The 22,062-nt window shown below is 33.5% G+C and overlaps 3 protein-coding genes across 3 annotated transcripts in view; 1 reads left to right on the top strand and 2 right to left on the bottom strand.

Moving 5' to 3' along the window:
• Nucleotides 1-2,407: 2,407 nt before the first annotated feature.
• Nucleotides 2,408-4,619, top strand: LOC109054092. Its single transcript, XM_042748563.1, has 4 exons — nucleotides 2,408-2,546; nucleotides 2,857-3,171; nucleotides 3,269-3,562; nucleotides 3,639-4,619. Exons 1-4 carry the CDS (start codon nucleotides 2,498-2,500, stop codon nucleotides 3,803-3,805), a joined length of 825 nt encoding a protein of 274 aa, XP_042604497.1. The 5' UTR covers nucleotides 2,408-2,497; the 3' UTR covers nucleotides 3,806-4,619.
• On the bottom strand, nucleotides 4,585-13,436 carry LOC109054091 (T-lymphocyte surface antigen Ly-9-like). The gene is made up of 7 exons (XM_042748559.1): nucleotides 13,284-13,436; nucleotides 11,874-12,212; nucleotides 10,231-10,355; nucleotides 7,978-8,140; nucleotides 6,085-6,414; nucleotides 5,775-5,885; nucleotides 4,585-5,196 (listed from the first exon to the last, which is right to left on the bottom strand). The coding sequence occupies exons 1-7, from the start codon at nucleotides 13,327-13,329 to the stop codon at nucleotides 5,165-5,167; spliced, it is 1,146 nt and encodes a 381-aa protein (XP_042604493.1). The 5' UTR covers nucleotides 13,330-13,436; the 3' UTR covers nucleotides 4,585-5,164.
• Nucleotides 13,437-17,779: 4,343 nt separating this feature from the next.
• LOC109054090 overlaps nucleotides 17,780-22,062 on the bottom strand; it is a 59,750-nt gene continuing 55,467 nt past the window's right edge. Inside the window, exons 5-6 of the mRNA XM_042748562.1 lie at nucleotides 18,438-18,534; nucleotides 17,780-18,228 (exon numbers count right to left, since the gene is read on the bottom strand). Of these exons, the coding sequence (XP_042604496.1) occupies nucleotides 18,219-18,228; nucleotides 18,438-18,534 (107 nt within the window). The 3' untranslated portion in view covers nucleotides 17,780-18,218. The remainder of the gene's footprint in view (nucleotides 18,229-18,437; nucleotides 18,535-22,062) is intronic.

Below are 22,062 nucleotides of genomic sequence, written 5' to 3' on the forward strand. Positions count from 1 at the left end.
CTCAATCAGTGTAGGCTACTTCTCCAAAGAGCCGTAAATTTAAAACTGCTTTAGTGCACTAGGTTATAAAAATTCCCTTAATGCCCCCCAAAACCAGTGAGCATCGGTCACTACTGAATGTGTCGTGTTGTACCGGCTCAAGCCAGCAGCCATGAAGGAGATGACTGAAACACAGCACAAAAAACACAGATCAATGCGCCATCACGTGGTTAAAGGATGAAACCTGTTTGCTCTATTGCTGCCATTTCTCAATATACGCCCTTATTAGCTCTCTGTTACTGCCTGTTTTAATGGTAAAAGAGACCTACGGCAGATTTTGAACTATGACATCTAGGCTTATTGGTAGCATTTTATTATTATTGTTATTATTATTTATTGTTTTTAAAATAAAATAGCCTACTATTCAAAATGTACATATATTTTTATAATAATTTTGACAATTAAAATGTTAATCTGAGGCCTTTCCTCGTCACTGTTTTAAACAATGAGGTGTGGGTGCTGTTATTGATTAATGTTTTTATGCCTCAGATCTGTTTTGTCCTGTTTTCTGATTGGTCCTCTCTGCTCTGGTGAAGCAAAATAAATAAATAAATAAATAAAAAGGCAAATTGCAATGACCTTAACCTCTCCATAGTGGTATTCAAGGCTAAGTGTATCCCATCATGCATCATGTTATGGAAATAAATCAAGACTTTTGGCCGAGATCTCACCAGAGTTCACGGAAACCTTTGCAGTGTACATTAAAAATTATGAATAATTATATATTGCTTAGAATTTGGTAGCAAAACATACAGTGTTGCACCTTTATTGGTGCAAAGATAAGTGTTTATTTTGTACATTTGCAACTGTTTTTATCACTTCATTAGAAGCACCACAAGTGTTTCATCTGAAAAGACATTTAGAAGTTTATTTTTTTAAATGCAAAGTATAGAAAATCAAAATAAAGCTCTGTTAACACTTGCATTTTTACAACATTTATATAATGTGTCCCATCAGATAGTGAAAAGATCAGTCACACACACTTGTGGTCTTCAGCCCCACTTGAAACACTTGGGCCAAATACAGGAAATACGTCATGTAAGTAGACAAGTGGTCAATTGTAAGGACCGCAAGTGTGTGTGTTTAGACAAGCACATTAATGTCAACATCAGTGAATTACAAAATAATAACATAAAAAATAATCAAGTTTTCTTGTAAAATGTCACGCCAAAATGTTAAAATTATGTAGGTTACTAACAATGAATGAATACACAATCTGAACATTAAAATCTCTCCCTGAATTCACATTTACGTGTGTGCAGAACATCAAGGGTCAGTTTGCAGATACTCTCTACAGGATGTGGTGTACTGGAACTCAACAAAAAACATAAAGTGCCGTCAGTATGATATGAGATGAGTAAAAAAAAGCAACACAGCCTATGAAAACAAAGAATTAATGTACGCGGTCCAAGTCAGTTTCTTCAGAGTTTCTCTATTCAGCTTCTTTTTGAGAAGTTTGGAAATGAAGGAGAGGTTTTTGTTAATACCACAGTGAACAGAAGATACTGAAGATAAACCACAAGAACCAAGACGTTTTGCAGACATTGCAGTTAGATCAGAAAAATGACTTTCCTTATCTTAATGATTTCCTCAGATCATTGGATTTCTAAGTAAAAGGAGTGATAAATGAGAAGCGAAATGAAAGAAACCGCAAAAAAAGACCATACCACACAAAAAAAAAAAAAAAAAACTAAAAAAAAAAAATGCCTGTTAAGGTTTTTTTCTTTTTGTTGTTGTTGTTGTTTTGTTTTTTTGAATAAGCTTGTAGATTTACTATGGAAGAAATGCCTCTTTAGCTGCTAACATGACTGACTTCTCCTCAAAACCACTTTAATGTGAAATAAAAGACAGTAAACAAACACACAAAAAAATCTCATGCAAGAAGCATCTTGTTTCCACTGTATGCTTTTGAGACTCTAGCAGCTCGGGTTTCTGAGTCAAACTGATCCTTCTGCAGTCTGAGTTTAACCTCAGGCCAGTTTAGTGGCAGAATGAGCCACTTGAATGTGGTTACTGTTGAGTGGACAAACGTCTCTTGCAGCTAACAATGTGTTTACTATTGCATGTGTGTGGTTGAATGATGGGTGAATGGGCAAAGATATTATTTTCCTTTGAGACAATGACTGATTGAAACAAACAACTGCTGCAACATTCAGCCTAACACAGTTGGCTACCACAAAAATGAAGCCTAAGAAAGTAAGACTGTTAGGTTAGGACTTAATTTTTAGTTTTGAAGAATAATTTAGCACAATTTCATAAGAATTAGCATAAACCAGGATGTGAAAAACTGATACAGTACGAAACCAGCCGAGCTGTTGTTAAAATAAGCGCGTTCTCGTACACAATCGCGTGCACGGTGTGTTGTTCAACCTAACCCTTATTTACAGATCGTATTAAAAAGATATTCCTGTAGAAAACGGATGCAGACAAAGCGATTTATCTCAAACGGCTAAAGAAAATGACCCACGCGTTTATTTTGTTTTGTTTGTGTTTTTCTCATCTTGTTGGTAAGTAGGCTACGTGTATTTTAATGACGTCACTGAAATTAAATCGTAATAACGATTAAGTGAAATTATTTAAGTGTGAAATTAAGTAAATTAAGTGAAATTGTATATATATATATATATATATATATATATATATATATATATATAATATATATATATATATATATATATATATATATATATATAAACGTTATTTAGCCATGAAATATTGCATATTTACCCTAACATTAACCTAGATGTAAATTGTTGACACGGCAATAAACTGAACCTTATTGTGAAGTGTTATAACATTTTTTTCCATGTTCTCCAGGTGTGTTTGTTGTGGAGACAAATGTAGTGAAGTCAGTATCAGTGATGGAGGGAGATTCTGTCACTCTAAAGACTGATGATAAACAGGGATATGACAAGATAGAGTGGAGGTTTGGAGATGAGCGAATTGCCGGAATCAAGGGAGTGAACGGTACATATTATGATAAAGTTTGGAGATTCAGAGGCCGACTGCAGCTGGATCACACAGGCTCTCTCACCATTAAAAACACCACAACTGAACACACTGGAGTTTATCATCTAAGTATGAAGATTGGAAATTCAGAGATACCCAAGAGTTACAGAGTTACTGTGTATGGTGAGTAGATTATTACGTAACCTATTACATGGAGTCTACATCATTGTCAAAATGATAATTCCGGATGCACCTTTATAAAGCACATTGTGTTTTCCAGCTCCTCTGCCCATTCCAGTAATCTTCATTGACACGTTACCATCCTCTTCATCATCTGAAAGATCTTCGAGGATCTTCTTGTGTTCAGTGGTGAATGTGAGAGATGCAACTCTCTCCTGGTACAAAGGAAACAGTTTACTGTCCAGCATCAGTGTGTCTGATCTCAACATCAGTCTCTCTCTACCTCTGGAGGTGGATCATCAGGAGAAAAACATCTACAGATGTGTAGTGAACAATCCTGTCAGTAACGAGACTCAACATCTCACCAACACTGAACTCTACTGGTTAGGTTCAGGTACGTGATTTTAAAGTATTTCAGCATAGCTGTTTTTACTAAACTGATATGATCTGGATTTCTTTTCTTTCCTCAGACTCTGTCCACTATTGTGGCACTGTTGAAGCTGTGATCCGATTGGTCATCTCTGCTCTGATGGGCGTGGCTGCTGTGGCTGCCATTGTTGTTCTGGTTTATGACATCAAATCCAGAACAGGAGAGAAGAGAACAGACATCAAATTAAGACAACGATCAATCAGATAATAAAATGTTAATCTGTCTTTTTTTTCTTTTTCTTTTTTTTTACTTCTGAGTACTTTTATATTTAGATTAAATTGTGTTGTGACAGAATTCTTCATCTGTATTCCGTATTCCTAATGATTATGATGCATTTTGCAAATTTGATGTCCATAAAGCTAGGAACATGAAATATTGCAGTCGAAGTCCTGTCTACACTCTAATTTCTATACTTTTTTTTGTTGTTGCCAACATAAGACTGAGTTATAAGGTTACAAAGATAGGCCTGCATTTAGGTTGCAGTTAGGAAAAGTAGGGAAAGTATGTAATCAGCCACTCCTAATAATAAGCCAATTAACAAATTAAACGTTCAGAATCCCGAACAACATCCGTTCTCCATGTGTCTATAAGTTCAATGACTCTCAGTCAGAAGTGTAAACAGTGTAAAAATGTGTAAACATTGTGTTTGAATGTAACTCATAGCTGCAAATAAATCAGGTTGACTGGTGAAAATAACAAACAATTTAAAAAGCTCAAATATACAGTCAAGGAAAAGCAAACAAAGGTTTCACAATAAAATTATTATTTAGGCTTGAGGTTTAGGCCATCAGGCCCTCCTGGTTTACCTCTGGTCAATAATTATAGCATTTGTGTATTTACTTTAGATAACTAGATAAACTAGACATGTTCACATTATAAATAGTAACTTTATAAAGGATGATATTCAATACAATTTCCTGACTTTTTCATATTCTGTTGAAGAAAAGATGGATTCCCTGTACCACAAAAATACAAAATTCCAAAAGTCAATTAGAATATTAAAGCAATTTTATTGTGCATTTTTATTACATGCATTCGAATGCTTGCATATAATAGACTGGATGGAACATTTACTACAATATCCTACTGAACAAAGAATCTTTCCTGTAGTCAACATTAGTCCACTAGAAGGCAGACATCCAGATGATATAAAGTTGCAGTAGTATACACTATATCAGTGTGTTTTCAAACATAGTTTGTTTCAGGGGTCTGAAAGCGGTTCATGTTAATTGTAATATTATTGTGAATGCTCCAAACAAACTTTTAAAAAATCTGATCAGTTCTACTGCAAAGAAACTGAGACCATGTTGACAGGTAGCCTGAATGTGCCTTGCTTTCACATGCATTTCATTTATAACAAGAATGTTTCACCTGAATTTCACATTTTAATTCAGATTAAGAATACATTGATCATGTGCAATGCAAACTGTACCATCAGCTGTAAATTAAACTAAGCTATTTTTCTTTTATTCCAAGATTTGATAACATTTACACAGCTCAACAGTGATTCCAAAACCAATTCATATGGTCAAAGTCGTTATATACTTGTAACTGTTGGGATTCTCACTATGTTGAATTCCCTTGACCTGTTTGGATATCTGTAAGAAAACAGAAAGAATCACAAATTGTACAGCTACACAAATTAGAAATTATAGAAATTATAGAAACTTTCCAAATTTTATTAACTTTTTAATGTGTGATTCAAGATTACAGAATGTTCAACCTATGAAAGAATGTGAAAATTGCAGCCTTGTTTTGTCTTCTCTACTACAATACTTTTTTTGTAGTCTGAACCAACATTTTTGTTTCACAAACTATGGTAAATGTTGTCATTTTTATTTCAGAAGTTATATTAAAATGCAAACAACCCTTTTTCTTACGTTTCTTTCTTTCTTTCTTTCTATCTTTCTTTCTTTCTTTCTTTCTAGACTTTTTCTGAAATAAAATGGCACGAGAGCAGCACTTCCATTCATATTGTGTATGATATATCATACGAATCAAGGAAACTAAATTAAATGAATTAAGTTGAGCCATACAATACACAAACTTACACAACAAACCGTCACTAACACTAACATTTATATCTGCTCACCCATCTTCTCAAATGTTTTAACAATAATCAGACTCCATTAAGAACTTGTCAAATAAAACTATATGAGCTTGTGATAATACTTACAACTTTTTCCTTTTGATTTACAGATCATAACAATCACACCAGCAGCTACAGCCACGACCAGCAGAACAGCAGCAACTATCCCTATTACAACACCTAAAGACAGACCTGATTCTGTAATTATAAAGAGAAACAGTTATTAGTGTAAATGTTTGTCTGATATATAACAAACAATAAACATCAACACTATATAACCTCAGTGAAGATCTGATACTGTAATGAGAAAGAAAAACAGTGAATGTGTGATGATTTCACAAAATCTATATTGCTAACTAAATGAAATATGAATTTCTGAAAGACTTGAAGTACTCACCACTGACAGTAACACTGAAGCTCTTCTGTATGGCATACATGCTTTTGGTGATCTTTATATGATAAAGTCCTGCGACGTCAGTCTTGATGTTGCTGATGGTGAGATCTCCAGTTTTAATATCCAGATGCAGTCTGTTTGTAAATCTCACATCATCTTCGTTATATCTTAGAATTGCTTTCTCTCTGTCAGTTTTTACTATGGAAGTGTTTTGAGGTCCAAACGTCCACTCGATCACATCATCTCCCGGTATATCAGTAATGCGAGTCTGGAGAGTGAAAGAATTTCCCTCCCACACTGACATTTTCTTTACCCCATCCAAACTAAAAACACCTGAAAAACAAACAGGAACAGTTGAAGAAAATGTGAGATTAATCAGAATCAGAATCAGAATCAGAATCAAAAAGAACTGTATTTGATTTGTGCATGCACTCAAGGAATGCTTCTTGGTATTAGAGCTCCCAGTGCACACATAAAAAAAAAAGAAAAAAAAAAAAAAAATTACACAGGTTGTGTCAGAATAAATATATTTGTAGATTATGAACATTTACAGTCCAAGAAAAATGGGGTACCCATTCATAAGGGACGTAATAATTTGGCAGGGGGTCGAAATCAGGAACAAGGCCAGTTAGAAATGCTGTCTGATTTGCAGTGATGTCATGACACTTTTTTGGACAAAGGGAGCTGTTTTTCTTCGGCTGCACAAACTAACTTTATCATAAACTTTAGGTCAGTTGAATTTAATGGATTTAAATGAATGAAATATGCTAAAAATGCCAAAAGATTATTTCCTAAAAAAAAAAAAAAAAAATTTGCGTTTCATCTAAAGGGAGTGCAACTGTAATCTTTGAGCGTCGCAAGCTTTCAGTGCATGCTGATCTCAACATATGGTAGGCCTACTTTAGTAACGTGTTCTTCCTCCAGGGGGCACTTAGCGTCTCAGAAACACACGAAACACAGGTGCCAAGACCGCGTAATTTACGCAACTTAGGACTGCCTCTCTCTCTCTTTTTTTTTTTTTTTTTTTTTTTTTTTTTTTTTTTTTAAGGTCGCGTTAAAAAATCACGGGTCGCGGTTTTTCTGGGCTTATTTAAAAAATGTGGTTGCTTGTTAGGAAAACCTTCTTTACATTTATGTAGAACATGACGTTAAACATCGCTGTTTTTTTCTATATAGCCTATTGTTAATACTGTTAACATCCAATAGCCAGTCAGTACAATAAATGTGCTGTAGCGTTATTCGTCATCGCACATCGCACATCTTCTCCTCATTGGAATGAAATCACGCTTAACTTGGAGGCATGTGACGTTGTAATCCAAGAGATGATGGTTAGTATATGTAAATAGACAAAATGCCACCAACAGAGATTTACAGAGGTGAACGGTGTAGGGGAGGAAAGGTATGTGTTCGTTTGCTTGGGTCTGGAGACCGAGAAGCTAAGTAAAAAAGATGTAGCCTACAATAAGTTGTTGGTACCCCCTGTGTCGATGTGATCCTTATCAAATGTAACATGTAACAATGTAACTTTGTTGCAGTTTGGTGATTTTTTCTCTTCAAACTCCGAGTGGTTTCAGTGAACTGTTGCAGGCTCATTTATTGATAATAAACATTTGATAATAGATAATATTGGTGATAATAAATTATATTATAAAATTGGGCTTGTTTTTGAAGCTGTGGTTGCTTATTTATCTTGCCAGGTCTTACATGAGGACTTGAGGTACATTTACAAGTATAAAGATTTCGCCCTAAATGCTTCACTAAAATGCCCTGTCATGTATCTATAACATTAGTTCTATTTATTTTGGTTTATTCTAAATCTAAGTGTTCATTTGAACATCTAAACTGAGTGTTCACAGAGTCACGAGACTCGACAAAATCTTAGTCTGATTTACTCACCATTAAAAGCAATGCGGAATATCCTGTGTAAAACCATGCTGCTGGAGATGACCTCCACTTCATATTTTCCGTGCTGATTGCTTTGGATGTTTCTGAAAGTGAGGTGTCCGTTTTGATCATTTAGATAAACCACGTTTCTCCAACCGTCAACAGCGCCGTTTAATCCATTAACTTGCTCGAGACCATCGCTGGTCCCTAAATTTGTTTGTTTACATTTACTGCATGCTTTTACCACCAAAGCCATGCTTAATACTGGCAAACAATATATCATTAGAAAGTTCAAGGGCTCAAGCACCGACATTTCTGATCGTAGTGTCATAGCGAAGACATATTTTTAATTCGTGTCAAGAGTTCGCAACAATACACGCAACATCAAAATGGGGAGTTCCTGCCTATTTTTGTCCACTGAAGATGACAGATAAACTCAGACGTGCAAACATGGGCGTATTTTTTCATGGCAGTAATACAGAACTCAAATCATTGAAACTGCTTAAGTCCAAACTGTTGTAATTTATAAAAAATCCCTTTCTTTCAGTAAAATTTTTCTGGAGAAAATTTTTATTCTTATTATTTTTCAACTAAATTACGCAATTTGGCCGTGTTTTAGTAATAAAACTGCATATAGTCATGTTATAGTCATGTTTGTTAGTCTTGCAAACAGAATATTCATCTGACCGCCGTTCTCTGCACAGCGCTGATTGGTCAAAACATTCTAACAGCGCCACCGGCTGTTGGGACATCTGAGTACGCACAACCAATAGTCTTCACTGCACATCAGCCAGTGTAAGACTAGAAAAGTTTTGATGGATGGAAAATATATCCAATGAACAGGTGATTGCAGAGATGGTATGAATTGTTTCTCGTGTAGATTTTCAGGTTTGTATATAGAAATCTAATAATTAATATTTGTATTCCTACTGAAGTTATGTCAGTTATGACTGGCGTCAAAAAATAAAATAAAACAAAAACGACTGTTTTCAAAACAGGCTTCCTGATTAAAATAAATATGAAACTGCTCTCACAGCCTATTTTACTTCGTAACCAGGTGAAACAGGATATTAAATGAGAAATTTAGAATATAACTTTTTTTAGAAGTCAAACAGTTTATACACCAGGTGATGATTTGATGGTGAAAATTGGGCATCCCATACCAGAGAATGACCTGAATGTCTATTTGCTTAAACCATGAGTAAATAGCTATTTCAAAAGGTTGAGGAGAAAGCTACACAGCAGTGAGAAATATGCTGTACTAGCACTGATACTACACGCTATGTGTGCTCATGCGGTCAGCCAACATATTTTTTTCTTTATTCGTGATCATATGGTTTAGAACATATAGAATTAAAAGTTTAATGTCAATAATATTTAATAAAAAATAAATATATCATGTTTGATTAAAAGTTTAATGTCAATAATATTTAATAAAAAAATAAAATGGATTTTTTTTTGTACAGATTAAAATCAGCATTATGTTGATGGCAGTATTTCAGAATATGAAATGAGAGTAAAGTGATTTGAGATAGATATAAGTATGAGCAGTGGAGACAGAGATATGGGGGCAGTTTGCAGAATATCAGGCATTATTTAAAGGAATGTATGTGTGAAGAGTGGATGACAGAACAGTTTGGAATCACAGATTTGAAAATTTGGGGATAAATAAGGAATAAAGCAAAGACATGGTCACCAAGTCATGTTTGTAACTTGTGGTGTGTGACTGTGATTTTAGATGGTTTAAAATAAATAAATAAATAAATACATTGCGGCTTCAACATTTGTGCTCTGTTGTAAATAATGTTATATTGTGGTTCACCTCATATTAATGACTAAAGAACCTTTTTGTAGTCTCCAAGTGCCCTTTTTTAAATGTTCTTTGACTAAGAAAAACGACGACAGGAACCTCATTTTTAGTGGCTCCATCTTAAGATTTCAGTTATATATTGTTATGACTTGTGACTTTGAATTCATTGATTTTTGGGTTGCTCTGGCACAGTTATATATATTTTTTCCTAGGTAACTTTTATGCATATAAAATGATGATGCCTTTTTTAAAATATTTAAACTTCTATTACTGTTTTTTCTATAGCATTGTAATTCATTCTGATACTTCAACATCAAACTAAAAACTATAATCTTTCAAAAGAGCCCCCAGGCATGCCTGTAGTCTAAAGGGTTCACAAACTGTGACTGTTTTAGTTTGTGTAGGTCATGTATGTGTTTGAGCTCAACTAGTGAGGGCGACAGTTAACAGGTTAAGTTAGCAATGAGGGTGGCTTTATCTCCAAACTTCCAGAGTATCTTATCCTCTCTCTGTATTTCAGTAACACCAGTGTGTAGAGTGACAGTATCTCCCTCCATCACTGATACTGACTCCACAACATCTGTCTCAACAACAAACACATGGAGAACAAAACAGAAACACTTTAAAACAGATATTTTAACATATTATGTACACAGCACAGTGAGGTCCAAACATCTGAGACATTGAAAATTTGTAACTCCAATTGAAATGGGAGTACTGTGAATACTAAGTTTTTTAAAATCTTAAAGAAACAAAGGAAATTAACATGTAACATGAAGAGGAAGTATTTCAGATTCTGCACTACATATATAAGTGTAAGTAAATGTGTGTCAAGTGAGTGCAACTGATCATGTGACTCTTTGTACAACGTCCACTGAAGCTCGGGATGCTCTTTGAAACATTCTGGAGAATATGATCAATAGGTTTTGTGTCACTTTTAAGACTTAAACTGGCACTGAATATCTTCTATAGCTACTTTCCTGCTAAAAACACAAATACACTTTCAAATCTTGGGATCTTGAAATAAAGGAGATCGGAATCAGTCTTTTGCATTTTAGCCTATCAAAAAAATGGTAATGCAACATGCTGTTTGTTACAACATTATTTATTTCCTCATTGTTTGAAGAATCCAAAATATAAAAGTGCAAATGCCAAATGGAATCATACACCTTTTTGTTACAATTGAAATGACGCTATAAAGTTTATAATATATTTAATAAAAAGACAATTCAAATAAATGATCGATCTTCCATAATTACGAAAAAGGAGCATATTTCCCACAATAGTGTGCAATAAATAAATAAATAGAATACATAAAGTGAGTACCGATTTGTTTAGATTTCTGAAGATATAATCTCAACAGCAAGTTAAGTTTAAAACCTTTTTAATCTTGTTTTGCAAATGAAATATGCTATTTCTAGAGTGATATCAACACTGATTAAAACACACATAAAAAAATCTCAAAAATATATTTTCAATTCCTGTCATGCATATTTTCTCATAGAACATCCTGTTTCGTTAAGTCTCATTACAGAAGTAATACATGCAGATAGTGAATGCCATTTCATTTTTGGAGCTCTCCAGATTCTGAATCATCTATAATATAATGAAATGCTTGTGATTTCTGAATGATGTTTAAATATATATATATATGCTAGCAGAAAGATGCTAGCAGAATGGTGTAGTTACCGCATTTACTAACAGGAGCTAACTGACCCATGCTTAAGAACAAAACATTGAGCCCTTGGTTAATCAATCATTATAAATATTTAATACAGCACGGTTATTTAATCTAAGAAATTATATTTCAAATACATTTGGAGAGTTTTCTACATTCATTATACTATTTTCTATAGTAATTATATTCAAAATGTTATTAGGGGAAAATTAATTAAAGAGTCCTGTTAATTCTACTAAAGGTTCACTGTTACAGTTCCTCTGAAATATTAATATATCCTTTACAAATGCTCTAAACATCTTGAGAGTGTTTATTAATACACTGATTTTTTTTTATTTTTTTATAAAAGATTAATGTGTATTATGATTATCGCAAAGCATCTTCACAGTTATACCTTAATGATCACACTGAGTTACTCACCACTGACATCAACATTGAATATCTTGGATTTGGTCTCTCTGCTGTTCTTGATCTGTAGTTCATAAACTCTAGAGTCTGTGGTTGTGAGGTTTGTGATGGTTAGAGAACCTGTCTGATCGTCCAGCTTCAGTCTGCCTCTGAATGGTTCTTCATCATTTCCAGGTACTGAGAGTTTATTGATTTCTTTATCAATCTCTGCTATGAATTTATTTTCGCCTTGAATCTTCCAGACCAGTTCCAGAACTCCCTGTATTTCAGTATCATCAGTGTGTAGAGTTACAGAATCTCCCACCATCACTGATACTGACACTGACTTCACTCCATCAGCACCAAACACACCTGGACAACAAACAGAAACCGTTTCTACACAGAGATTATGCTATTAATGTGGATTGTAATTTGCATATATATACAGTACAGAGTATAAATGAGTACACTTTTGCCCTGAACATATATATATATATATATATATATTTATTTTTTATTTTTATTTTTTTCTGAAAGATCACTAATGCTTTTCTTTGAAAGTTAATAAAATTGTAGTGTTAACAGAGGAAAAATAAGTACACCCTAGATTAAATTCAACAAACGTGTAATATTCTAGCACATAGTATGTCACTGTCAACTGTCATGTTGAAAAAGAGTCCAATGAACAATGAAGAGAAGGTATCATCTTCTCCTTCAAGATTATTATTATGTGTAAAATACAAAATCTCTCAAAATGACCAGACTTTCACATATATGGGCCACACCCAACCCAACAGTTAGACTGTCTATTTGTTCTATTCCTTTCAAATTGATGTTTTGATAAAAATGTGTCCTGTTACTTTAATGAATACAAATCTCTCAAATTAAATAGGGCTGGGGTTGTAGGTGACATAATTATTCTGAAAAAGTAAAAATGTATTAACATAGTAATTCAAATCCACCCCACCCACCGTTAGAAGAGCAGGTTGTGACAACAGCACTACTCTACAGGGATAATTACGAGGTTGATGGTGGTTTACTACAAATATGTGTTTTATATTTCCACCTGAATAATAATAAAAAAAAGCAATAGCGAGAATGATTTTATTTATTTTTGTGTGTGTGTGTATGTGTTGTCAGTGCTCATGTAAAATAGAGATGAGGAGAATATTACTATAGGCCTATCAGCGCCCTCTAGCGTTTACTACAAAAAACACACACGGAACCAGAGGACTCACATAATACCCTACGGTGTTGTCATCAGTCATTGTTCACTATGTGATCATCACATATTTTTTTATAGAGAATAAAACGTCTGTAGCCTACGTTAAGAAACACTGGAGGTAAGTAAATAAGAAAACAGCAAATGGATATTTTCAGTTTCCGGTTTATATTGAAACCGAAAGTATTAATACAATCATTAAATAAGTAAATCTGACTCACCATACGCGAACAATAAAAGCCAAAAAGGGAAGGGATTGTTCCTCATACTGTTGTCACGTCTGGTCGCATCCAAAGTGAATGAAAGCAGTGATTCAGGGCAGTTATGATGGGCTTGTCAAACCGCTCAAGTCACGTGACTTCTGCGAAAGAGGAAGTGTTGCGTCATACTCCGTGTCCCAAAGTAAACCTATACCAAAAGATCAAACATCTTTACTTAGAGAGACAGGTATACCTGCCTAATGACTGTAGACCTGCCAAAACAAAACAAAACAACCAAGCAAGTTCAAACATACAACCTTCGGTTTATATGCAAATATTAATTTCTTTATGAAGAAATCAGTTGAAAGCACACGTACTGCTGTCAAAAGTATTCACATTCATTACTCAAGTAGAATATATAAGTAGAATATAGATACTAGGGTTTAAAAAGACTTTTGTAGAAGTTGAAGTATCAACTCAAGGATTTTACTCAAGTAAAAATGTAAAAGTACTGGTTTCAAAACTACTTAAAGTATAAAGATTATAATAGTATAAGTTAAGTTATGAAATCAAGTGTTTTATTTAACTAAAGCTTAGGTCGCGCCACAGGGGCCTATTGTGCACTACCCCACCTCCTAAAAAAAAACATTTTTCTAAAAGCCATAGGCCATAATGACTATAATGTTATATTAAAATGTTCATGTTGAAAAATTTGCGATGCACTAGATTACCTGTTTCAGCCGCATATATGCCCATTGAAAATGAACGCACTTTAGTACAATGCAAATACATTAAATATATGCCTATTAGTATTGTAATGCTGCAAAAAGTCAAACGTACATTCAAGCTTAGCTGCAGGAATTTGCGAGGGCAATGGATAAGAAAATTGGTGTACTCAGGGCAGGCTTAGTAACAATTACCCTTGTATGGTTGTCTATATACAATAAACATCAGTGCAGTCAAAATGGATGATTAATCCAAGTGATTAATCAAAAAATAAAAATGAAAAATAACTCATAATCTTAATACCTTAATACCTTCTTGATACCTCCAACCTTAATACCTCCAACGAGTTACAAAGTTGTTATAGCCTACTTATCACAACACTGTCAATCGCAAACGCTAATTTATTCAAACATCTCGCTACCGAACTACCTACAGTAGCTTAATTTTCGGAGGAAGAAGAGAAAGCACCCATTTGATAAATGAGCCAGTAGTGAGAAATAATAACTTGGCGTGATTTATCCCTATTTTTAAAATGTAAGGAGTAGAAAGTACAGATAATTGTGTGAAAATATAAGGAGTAGAAATAAAAAGTCAGCTGAAAAATAATTACTCCAGTAAAGTATAGATACCCAATATTTCTACTAAAGGTAACAAAGTATTTGTACTTCGTTACTTGACACCTCTGCTTATATTAGCATCAATAAGCATTTAATTTAATATTTTAGCATTATATATATATATATATATATATATATATATATATATATATATATATATATATATATATATAAGTGCTGGACAATGATTAATCACGATTAATCGCATCCAAAATAAATGTTTTTGTGTTCTTAATATATGTGTTTGTAGCAGGGATGGGCTGGGAGTAAAAAACAGCCCTGTATTTTCTCTTAATTAGGCCCATCACAACTACAAACAGTCGCTACTATCTCACAAAATTACAGCAATCCTATCGCATTTATGGGAAATAATATCACAAAACCCATGGTGACCCTGCTGTTGTCAAAAACAGAAACAGAAACCCTCACAGAAATTTGAATGATTTCCACTAGACATACCACTACAAGCCATCAACTTTTAACCGTTAAAACCATTAAATAATGGTTTCCTGTAGTGTGTTTTGGGGCATATTACATAAGGATTTAGTGGCAGTGCAGTTTTAGCAAAAGCCACTATTAGAAGGAAACCAATTACCAGTAGAGACCAAAAGGCGCCATTGCAGTTTCTATTAAAACCAACACAATTTTCATTATAACCAGTAAAACCATTACAAATTATGTGATGCATCCTAATTTTTTTTTCAACAGGATTGAAATGTATTATTGTATGAACTAAAATACTTGAAATCTACATAAAAAGATCAGAATGCAAAATGTATAAACAGACCTAGATTCTAGAAACCTGAAACAGCAGAATTCTTTAACTTGAGTATTCATATGTGTGTGTGTGTCATATCATACTAATCACCTTATATATCTACTTCATTTACTCTTTTCTTTCTACTCAATAGCTCTCAAAATGCTCTGGCTGCTGTCTCTTTATGAATGAATGGAATAATGATGTCAGACACTGCAAAGTGATCAATAGCAGTGGATGCTCGGACCTGGGTTTTAACTATAGTGCTATAGGCTACATGCTGTGTATAGTGGCGGGCAAAGGTAACCTGATGTAACAGTTAGCCTTTTTTTTTTTTTAGCTTCTCCCAACCGCCTTTATCTTTACGTCGTTTGCTTGCCATCACAAGCCCACACTCTTATTTGCAGGGTTGCCAGGTTTTTACAACAAATCCCGCTAAAATGTTACTCAAAACTAGTCCAATCGTGTTCCGGGGGATAAAATGCACGTTTTTTTTTTTTTTTTTACCTTGTTAAATTCTCATTCCAGGGGCTTAATATCACGTTATTGTGGTCACTTCAACCCGCGGCAACCGTTTTAAAGTAGCCCAATTCCGCGGGGAAACCGCGGACTTGGCAACAGTTCCTTCGCAGTTTTGGTGTTTTATAAGCAAAAATAGATTGCATTAGCGAAACCTTTTGTCGGCCTTCAACGTCACTTAATCTGACACTTTTTTTTTTTTTTTTTTTTTTGATGATGAACCAGCCAGACTTCTCTAGAACGTCCAGTGTGTGTGTGTGTGTGTATATATATATATATATATATATATATATATATATATATACACTCACACATAAATACACACAAATACAGTATATATTTAGTAAACATTTGCATGTATATATTTATATTCATATAATTTATATTATACATTAGTATATTTAATATATAAACATTTTTATATATTCCTATTTTTATTAAATATATGCATGTGTGTGTTTATATATATATATACATAATACATATACACAGTACAAACACCATATAATTATTATGTACATAAAAACTTTTATTTTGGATGTGATTAATAGCGATTAATCATTCCCCAGCACCTATATATATATATATATATTAGTGCTGGGGAATGATTAATCGCTATTTATCACATCCAAAATAAAAGTTTGCTTCTAAACTATATATATATATATATATATATATAGTTTAGAAGCAAATCTAAGCTACTCACCAGTAAGAGAACTTTCTTGTATAACATTTCTTGTCTATTGTTGGCAATCTGAGGTTAATAAAATCCATTTTTTTTTGGTTCTGATGATGTTTGTGTTGATGAGAGACCAGTTTGGCAGTAAACACTCAACCATCATGGTCCCTTAACACTTCAACATCATTATCAGAGGAATTTTTCAGTGACTTGTGCAATCTGTAAAGTCTAGTTATACAATGAAATTTACAGTTTCATGATTAAATTCTGTACTGACAACCAGCATTGCACACTGCATAAAACAATTACATACAAGATGTACATGTGCTATTTGCTGATGATGACAATGATATTTCTGACACCAGGGGACAGATTAAAACTTGCTTTACATTTTCATTTTATGCAGTGCAGTATATAAATCTGAAGATCCGCTGTTTGTATTACTGTGTGATTTTGAGTCAAGTCTGTTTTTCAATGTACTTCATTTAGCTTCATTTGTGAGTACTGAAAATGAGGGAGAGGTTCCATTTATGTTGTTCAAACAGGGTCTGTAAAACCAGTGAACACAAGATGTTGAAAATAAACCACAGGAACTGGGAACAAAGATCTTATCCTTATAGATGACTTGCATCCAGTGAGCACAGAATCTTTATGTTAAAACACATGATCCACATTTAATCATTGAAATTCAAAGTGAATGAAATTAAAAGCAAATTAAAGAAACAAAAAATCCTGACAACATAAAAAACACCCAGATTTCTTTTTTTTTTCAGATTTGTAAGATTATATATGTAAGAGTGTATGAATCTCACAATATTTCTCACAGAATGTCACAGATTTACTGCGAAATAAAAGCTGTCATATATATTTTACCTTCTTGTGAGAGAAAACGCCTCCTTTCTACTGAAGGCATTAGAAACTCTAGCGACTCTGTTTCTGAGTAAAAGTGAAACCTGTTGTGTTAATTTGAGTTTATTGACAGACTGACTCAAACGAATGTGGTTTCTGTTGAGTGGACAAACATCTTGCTCCTAAAAATATTTTTACTATTGCTCGTGTGGCTAATTGACAGATAAATGGGCAAAGACATTATTTTCCTTCAAGGCAGATTTCCACAAAACAGCTTCAATGTAGTGAGCCTATCATCCACAGCAATATTTGATAGAACATGCAGCACGCCATCCACACTGTTCTCTCTGAAACCATAAAATAGTCTCAGTTTTATCAAGTTTGATCAGCTTTATTGTGTTTTTGTACATAGATCTATATGTATGAGCACCACATGAACATAAACTTTCATAAGAATGGTACAGAAATTATACTTTGCACCTTTCACAAATCCCCATTCAAATAACCTTAAGATTACAGAGAGAAAACATTTTCAAGCAACCAAACCCTGCTGGTTTACAAGGAAAAGATTTTTAACATATTTAATGAGAAAAAGTCTTGAATAGTTCTGTAACTTAAACATTTCAGACTATAGTGTTCCCTTTTGTTCTAGTAGTCAAACAAGAGGGAAAAATATGTGGTATGTCAAAAATAAAAAAAACTAATTAAACCCTGATTATTATGTCATGCAAAGCCTAAGTTTATATTGTCACAGTGTTTATGAACTGTTGCTTCTCATCTTCCTGCTGATCCTGTGATTTACATTATTTTCACTGAAACCTGTTATAAAAACGCAGAAAGAATCACAGTAAAAACAATAAACAATAAGAAAATAAAAATGAATAAAAATAGTTTTAATAGTCCTTTCAACAGTAATCATACTTAAATTAAAAAAAAAAAAAAAAAACTAAAAATCAACTTTAATTTATCACTTCCTTCAAAGATTAAATTATTTTTAGCTTGTTGTATGATTTGCATGAAATACTTACACCTTGCCTTGGTTGCTTATACTTCTTGCAGCAAAAAACACAGTTACAGCCCAAACCACCAGACCAACACCAGCACCACATATCCCTGAAGGAGCACCTGACTGAGCTGTAATGATAAAGAGAGACAGTCATCAGTGTGAGTGTGTGTCTAACAAACACCAGGAAAATCAGCACTATATAACCCGACTCACAAAGCACAAATATAAATGAGACGAAGTACTCACCACTGACAGTAACACTGAAGCTCTTCTGTATGGTATACATGCTTTTGATGATCTTTATGTGATAAAGTCCTGCGACGTCAGTCTTGGTGTTGCTGATGGTGAGATCACCAGTTTTAATATCCAGATGCAGTGTGTTTGTAAATCTCACATCATCTTCATTATATATTATTCTTCCATTCACTCTGTCAGTTTTTACTATGGAAGTGTTTTGGGGTCCGAATGTCCACTCGATCACATCATTTCCTGTTATATCAGTAACGCGAGTCTGTAGAGGGACAGGATCTCCATCCCTCACTGATATTTTCTTCACCCCATCCAAACTAAACACACCTGGAAAACAACCAAGTAAAGTTCTTAAAATGTTAGATTAAATTAATACTCTAGCACTCTCTATTCTAATTCTATTCTTAAAAAAGTGTTACTTTTAGACTTGCTCTCTATTCATTTACTAGCTGCTTGTTAGAAAAAAATAACTACCACTAGCTTGTTATTTTTTATTCTGTCTGATTTCTTTTTATTTAGTATACAAAAGCAAAAAAGGCTTCTAACACTAGCTTGTTCTATTAATTTCTATACTATCTGTTTTCTTTCTATTTGTTATATAATTAAAAATAATGCACTTGCATATCATTGCTCTTTTGTTGATTTTGATTGCTTCCATTGCCCTCAATTGTAAGTAGCTTTGGATAAAAGTGTCTGCTAAATGACTAAATGTAAATGTACATTTTTTATTTAGATTCATTTTATGCTCAATAGTCTATTTTTTTATTTTTTTTTTTTTTTTTTTTTGTACTGATATAGGCATTTCTATGTTTGTGTAATATTTGCAGCAAAATATCTGATTCTTTGCTTTTATCTTTTTCACTGGACTGTCCTAAAGTTAATGACGGAGAAATAAAATATAATCCATATATATATATATATATATATATATATATATATATATATCTATATATATATATATATATATATATATATCAGTTCAATCTTTAAAAGCAGCAGTATTTCAAAAGCATCCACTTTATTGTGATCACAGTATGATTGGTAATGTATTCATCACCAGAAAAATACACACTCAAATAACACATTCAGATAGAGCAGGGATTCACAACCTTTTTTTTCTGTCAACCTTCAACCAAAAATAGCCTATTTTCTTGAAGTAGGCCTATCCTTGAAATTTAAAGTTAATAGCCTATTTCAGTCATTAAACAACATTGTTCTCTCTGATGTTGGTTGGTGGCCATGTGTTTTATTTGGATTGTTTTTATTTTAATACTGTTTATATCTTTGAAAGTGTATAATATATAAGTGTTTAATATATTTGTAAGTGTAAACATTTTATTGATTGGCACCAGAGAAGCAAACTAAAACGACCCCACCCTACCTAAACAAATATAGCCTAATAATAATAATAAAGTCTTCTCCTGTCTATATTAAATGTTGCTTAGCCTAGGCCTACTAGTAGGCTAGTGTTTACAGAATAACATGACTCTAATATCGTTTAACATTTATAGAAAATTTAATCTACTCACCACTTATATTTATACGTAACTTCCTGTGTAAAATCATGCTGATGGTGTTGGCCTCCACCTTATAATCTCCAGACTGATCTCTTCGGATGTTTCTGATGGTGAGATCTCGGGTCTGATCGTTCAGATGAATGTTACTCCATCTCTCGTCAGCAGCGCTGTTTAATCCATTAACTTGCTCGAGACCATCGCTGGTTCCGAAGTTTGTTTGTTTACATTTACTGCATTTTTTTACTATTAAAACCCTAATTAACGTTGACAAGCAATATGACATTAGACAGTCTTAAGTCTCAAGCTTCAATATTTATGGCCACGATGTCACAGCGACAACCTAATTTTAATTCATATCAAGAAATCGCAACAATACAGGCAACATTGAATCTGAGAGTTCTTAAGTATTTTTGTCTATTGAAGATGACAGACGAAATAAATCATACAAATATAGGCTATGCGTAGTTATAACGGCAAAAAACTAAAATAAAATCAATTAATACTCTTTAGTCCAAAAAGTGTTATTTTAAGAGCAATATCGATTCATTCTGTCTCGTTTATGTAACATATTCAGAAAGAATTATAATTCCTGTCATTTCTACACAAAAGTATGCACTCTATGAGGTATTACAGAGGTATTATCACGTTTGCTGGTCTCAGGTACAGATTAACCCCGCCCTCTGCGTTCTTTCTGCAGCGCTGATTGGTCAGTCATTCAGACCATTCTCAGAGTCAGAGTCACTCTGGATGCCCATATATTGTATCTCATATTTAGTGGTGCCTCTTCAAATTCTCATTATAGTTTGTTCACACTTGTGCCTTAAATGTGACCGCTTTTTAAGCTGCTCTTGCACATTTTCATATATTAATTCCCAAATATATTTTATTTGAAAATTATGGATGATTGTGTTCTAGAATGTTGAGTCTCTCTTACTCTTTTTTTTTGTATCAATATAATGCATTCTGACCACTGTACAACAAACGGACGACTATCATCTTTCTAGGGAGACTTCAGTTGTGTCTGTAGCCCTGAGGGTTCATGAACTGTTACTGTTTTAGTTTGTGTAGGTCATGTTTGTGTTTGAGCTCAACTAGTGGGGGCGACTGTTAAAAGGTTAAGTTAGTGATAGGGATGACTTGATCTCCAAACTTCCACACAATCTGATCAGATCCCTGTATTTTAGTAACACCAGTGTGTAGAGTGACAGAATCTCCCTCCATCAGTGACACTGACTCCACAACATCTCTCAACAACAAACACATGGAGAACAAACAGAATACCGCTTAATGATGAAATTGATTTTCATATAATAACACTTGAAATATACATGTGCAGAGGACTCTGGGAATGATGGTACAACTACATTTTTTTCTTTTTTCTTTTTATTGCTTGAAAAATACAAAATTTCAGAAAGGGTTAAAACACACCTAATCTTTCTTATAATTTTATTATTATTATTATTTTTATTATTATTTCTTAGAGTTAGAACGTACCTAACAGTAACCTAGTCTCGTGGTTAAAAAAGGTGACATAAATGCATTAAAAAAGAGAAATTAATTCAGTACAAAATGTATTTTTTTAACACATGGAAACGTAGGCTTCTCTCTTTTTAAAGTTGACAAAAATAACAAACCTCACTGGATAATGTGAAGACTACATTTTGCTCTTAACAGTAACAGCCAGTTACTGCTGTTGTTTTTATCTTTCAGTAAATAAATAAATGAATCAAAATAACCATTCCACAGCATCTAAACTGTCCTCAGGTGACTGACATGAGTTACTCACCATGAACAGTAACTTGAAATGTCTTCAGTTTTGCAATTGTGCTCCTGATGTCTACACTATAACTTCCATTGTGTTCAGTTCTGATGTTTGTGATG

The sequence above is a fragment of the Cyprinus carpio genome, chromosome B22 (genome assembly GCF_018340385.1).
Source record: "Cyprinus carpio isolate SPL01 chromosome B22, ASM1834038v1, whole genome shotgun sequence".
Taxonomy (NCBI): domain Eukaryota; kingdom Metazoa; phylum Chordata; class Actinopteri; order Cypriniformes; family Cyprinidae; genus Cyprinus; species Cyprinus carpio.

Coding starts and splice junctions, on each gene's coding strand:
- LOC109054092 (XM_042748563.1), top strand. CDS start 2,498: ATGACCCACGCGTTTATTTTGTTTTGTTTGTGTTTTTCTCATCTTGTT. Junction 2,547..2,856: donor GTGTTTTTCTCATCTTGTTG/GTAAGTAGGCTA, acceptor CATGTTCTCCAG/GTGTGTTTGTTGTGGAGACA. Junction 3,172..3,268: donor TTACAGAGTTACTGTGTATG/GTGAGTAGATTA, acceptor TGTGTTTTCCAG/CTCCTCTGCCCATTCCAGTA.
- LOC109054091 (XM_042748559.1), bottom strand. CDS start 13,329: ATGAGGAACAATCCCTTCCCTTTTTGGCTTTTATTGTTCGCGTATG. Junction 12,213..13,283: donor GCTTTTATTGTTCGCGTATG/GTGAGTCAGATT, acceptor TTTGTTGTCCAG/GTGTGTTTGGTGCTGATGGA. Junction 10,356..11,873: donor ATTCAATGTTGATGTCAGTG/GTGAGTAACTCA, acceptor TTGTTGAGACAG/ATGTTGTGGAGTCAGTATCA.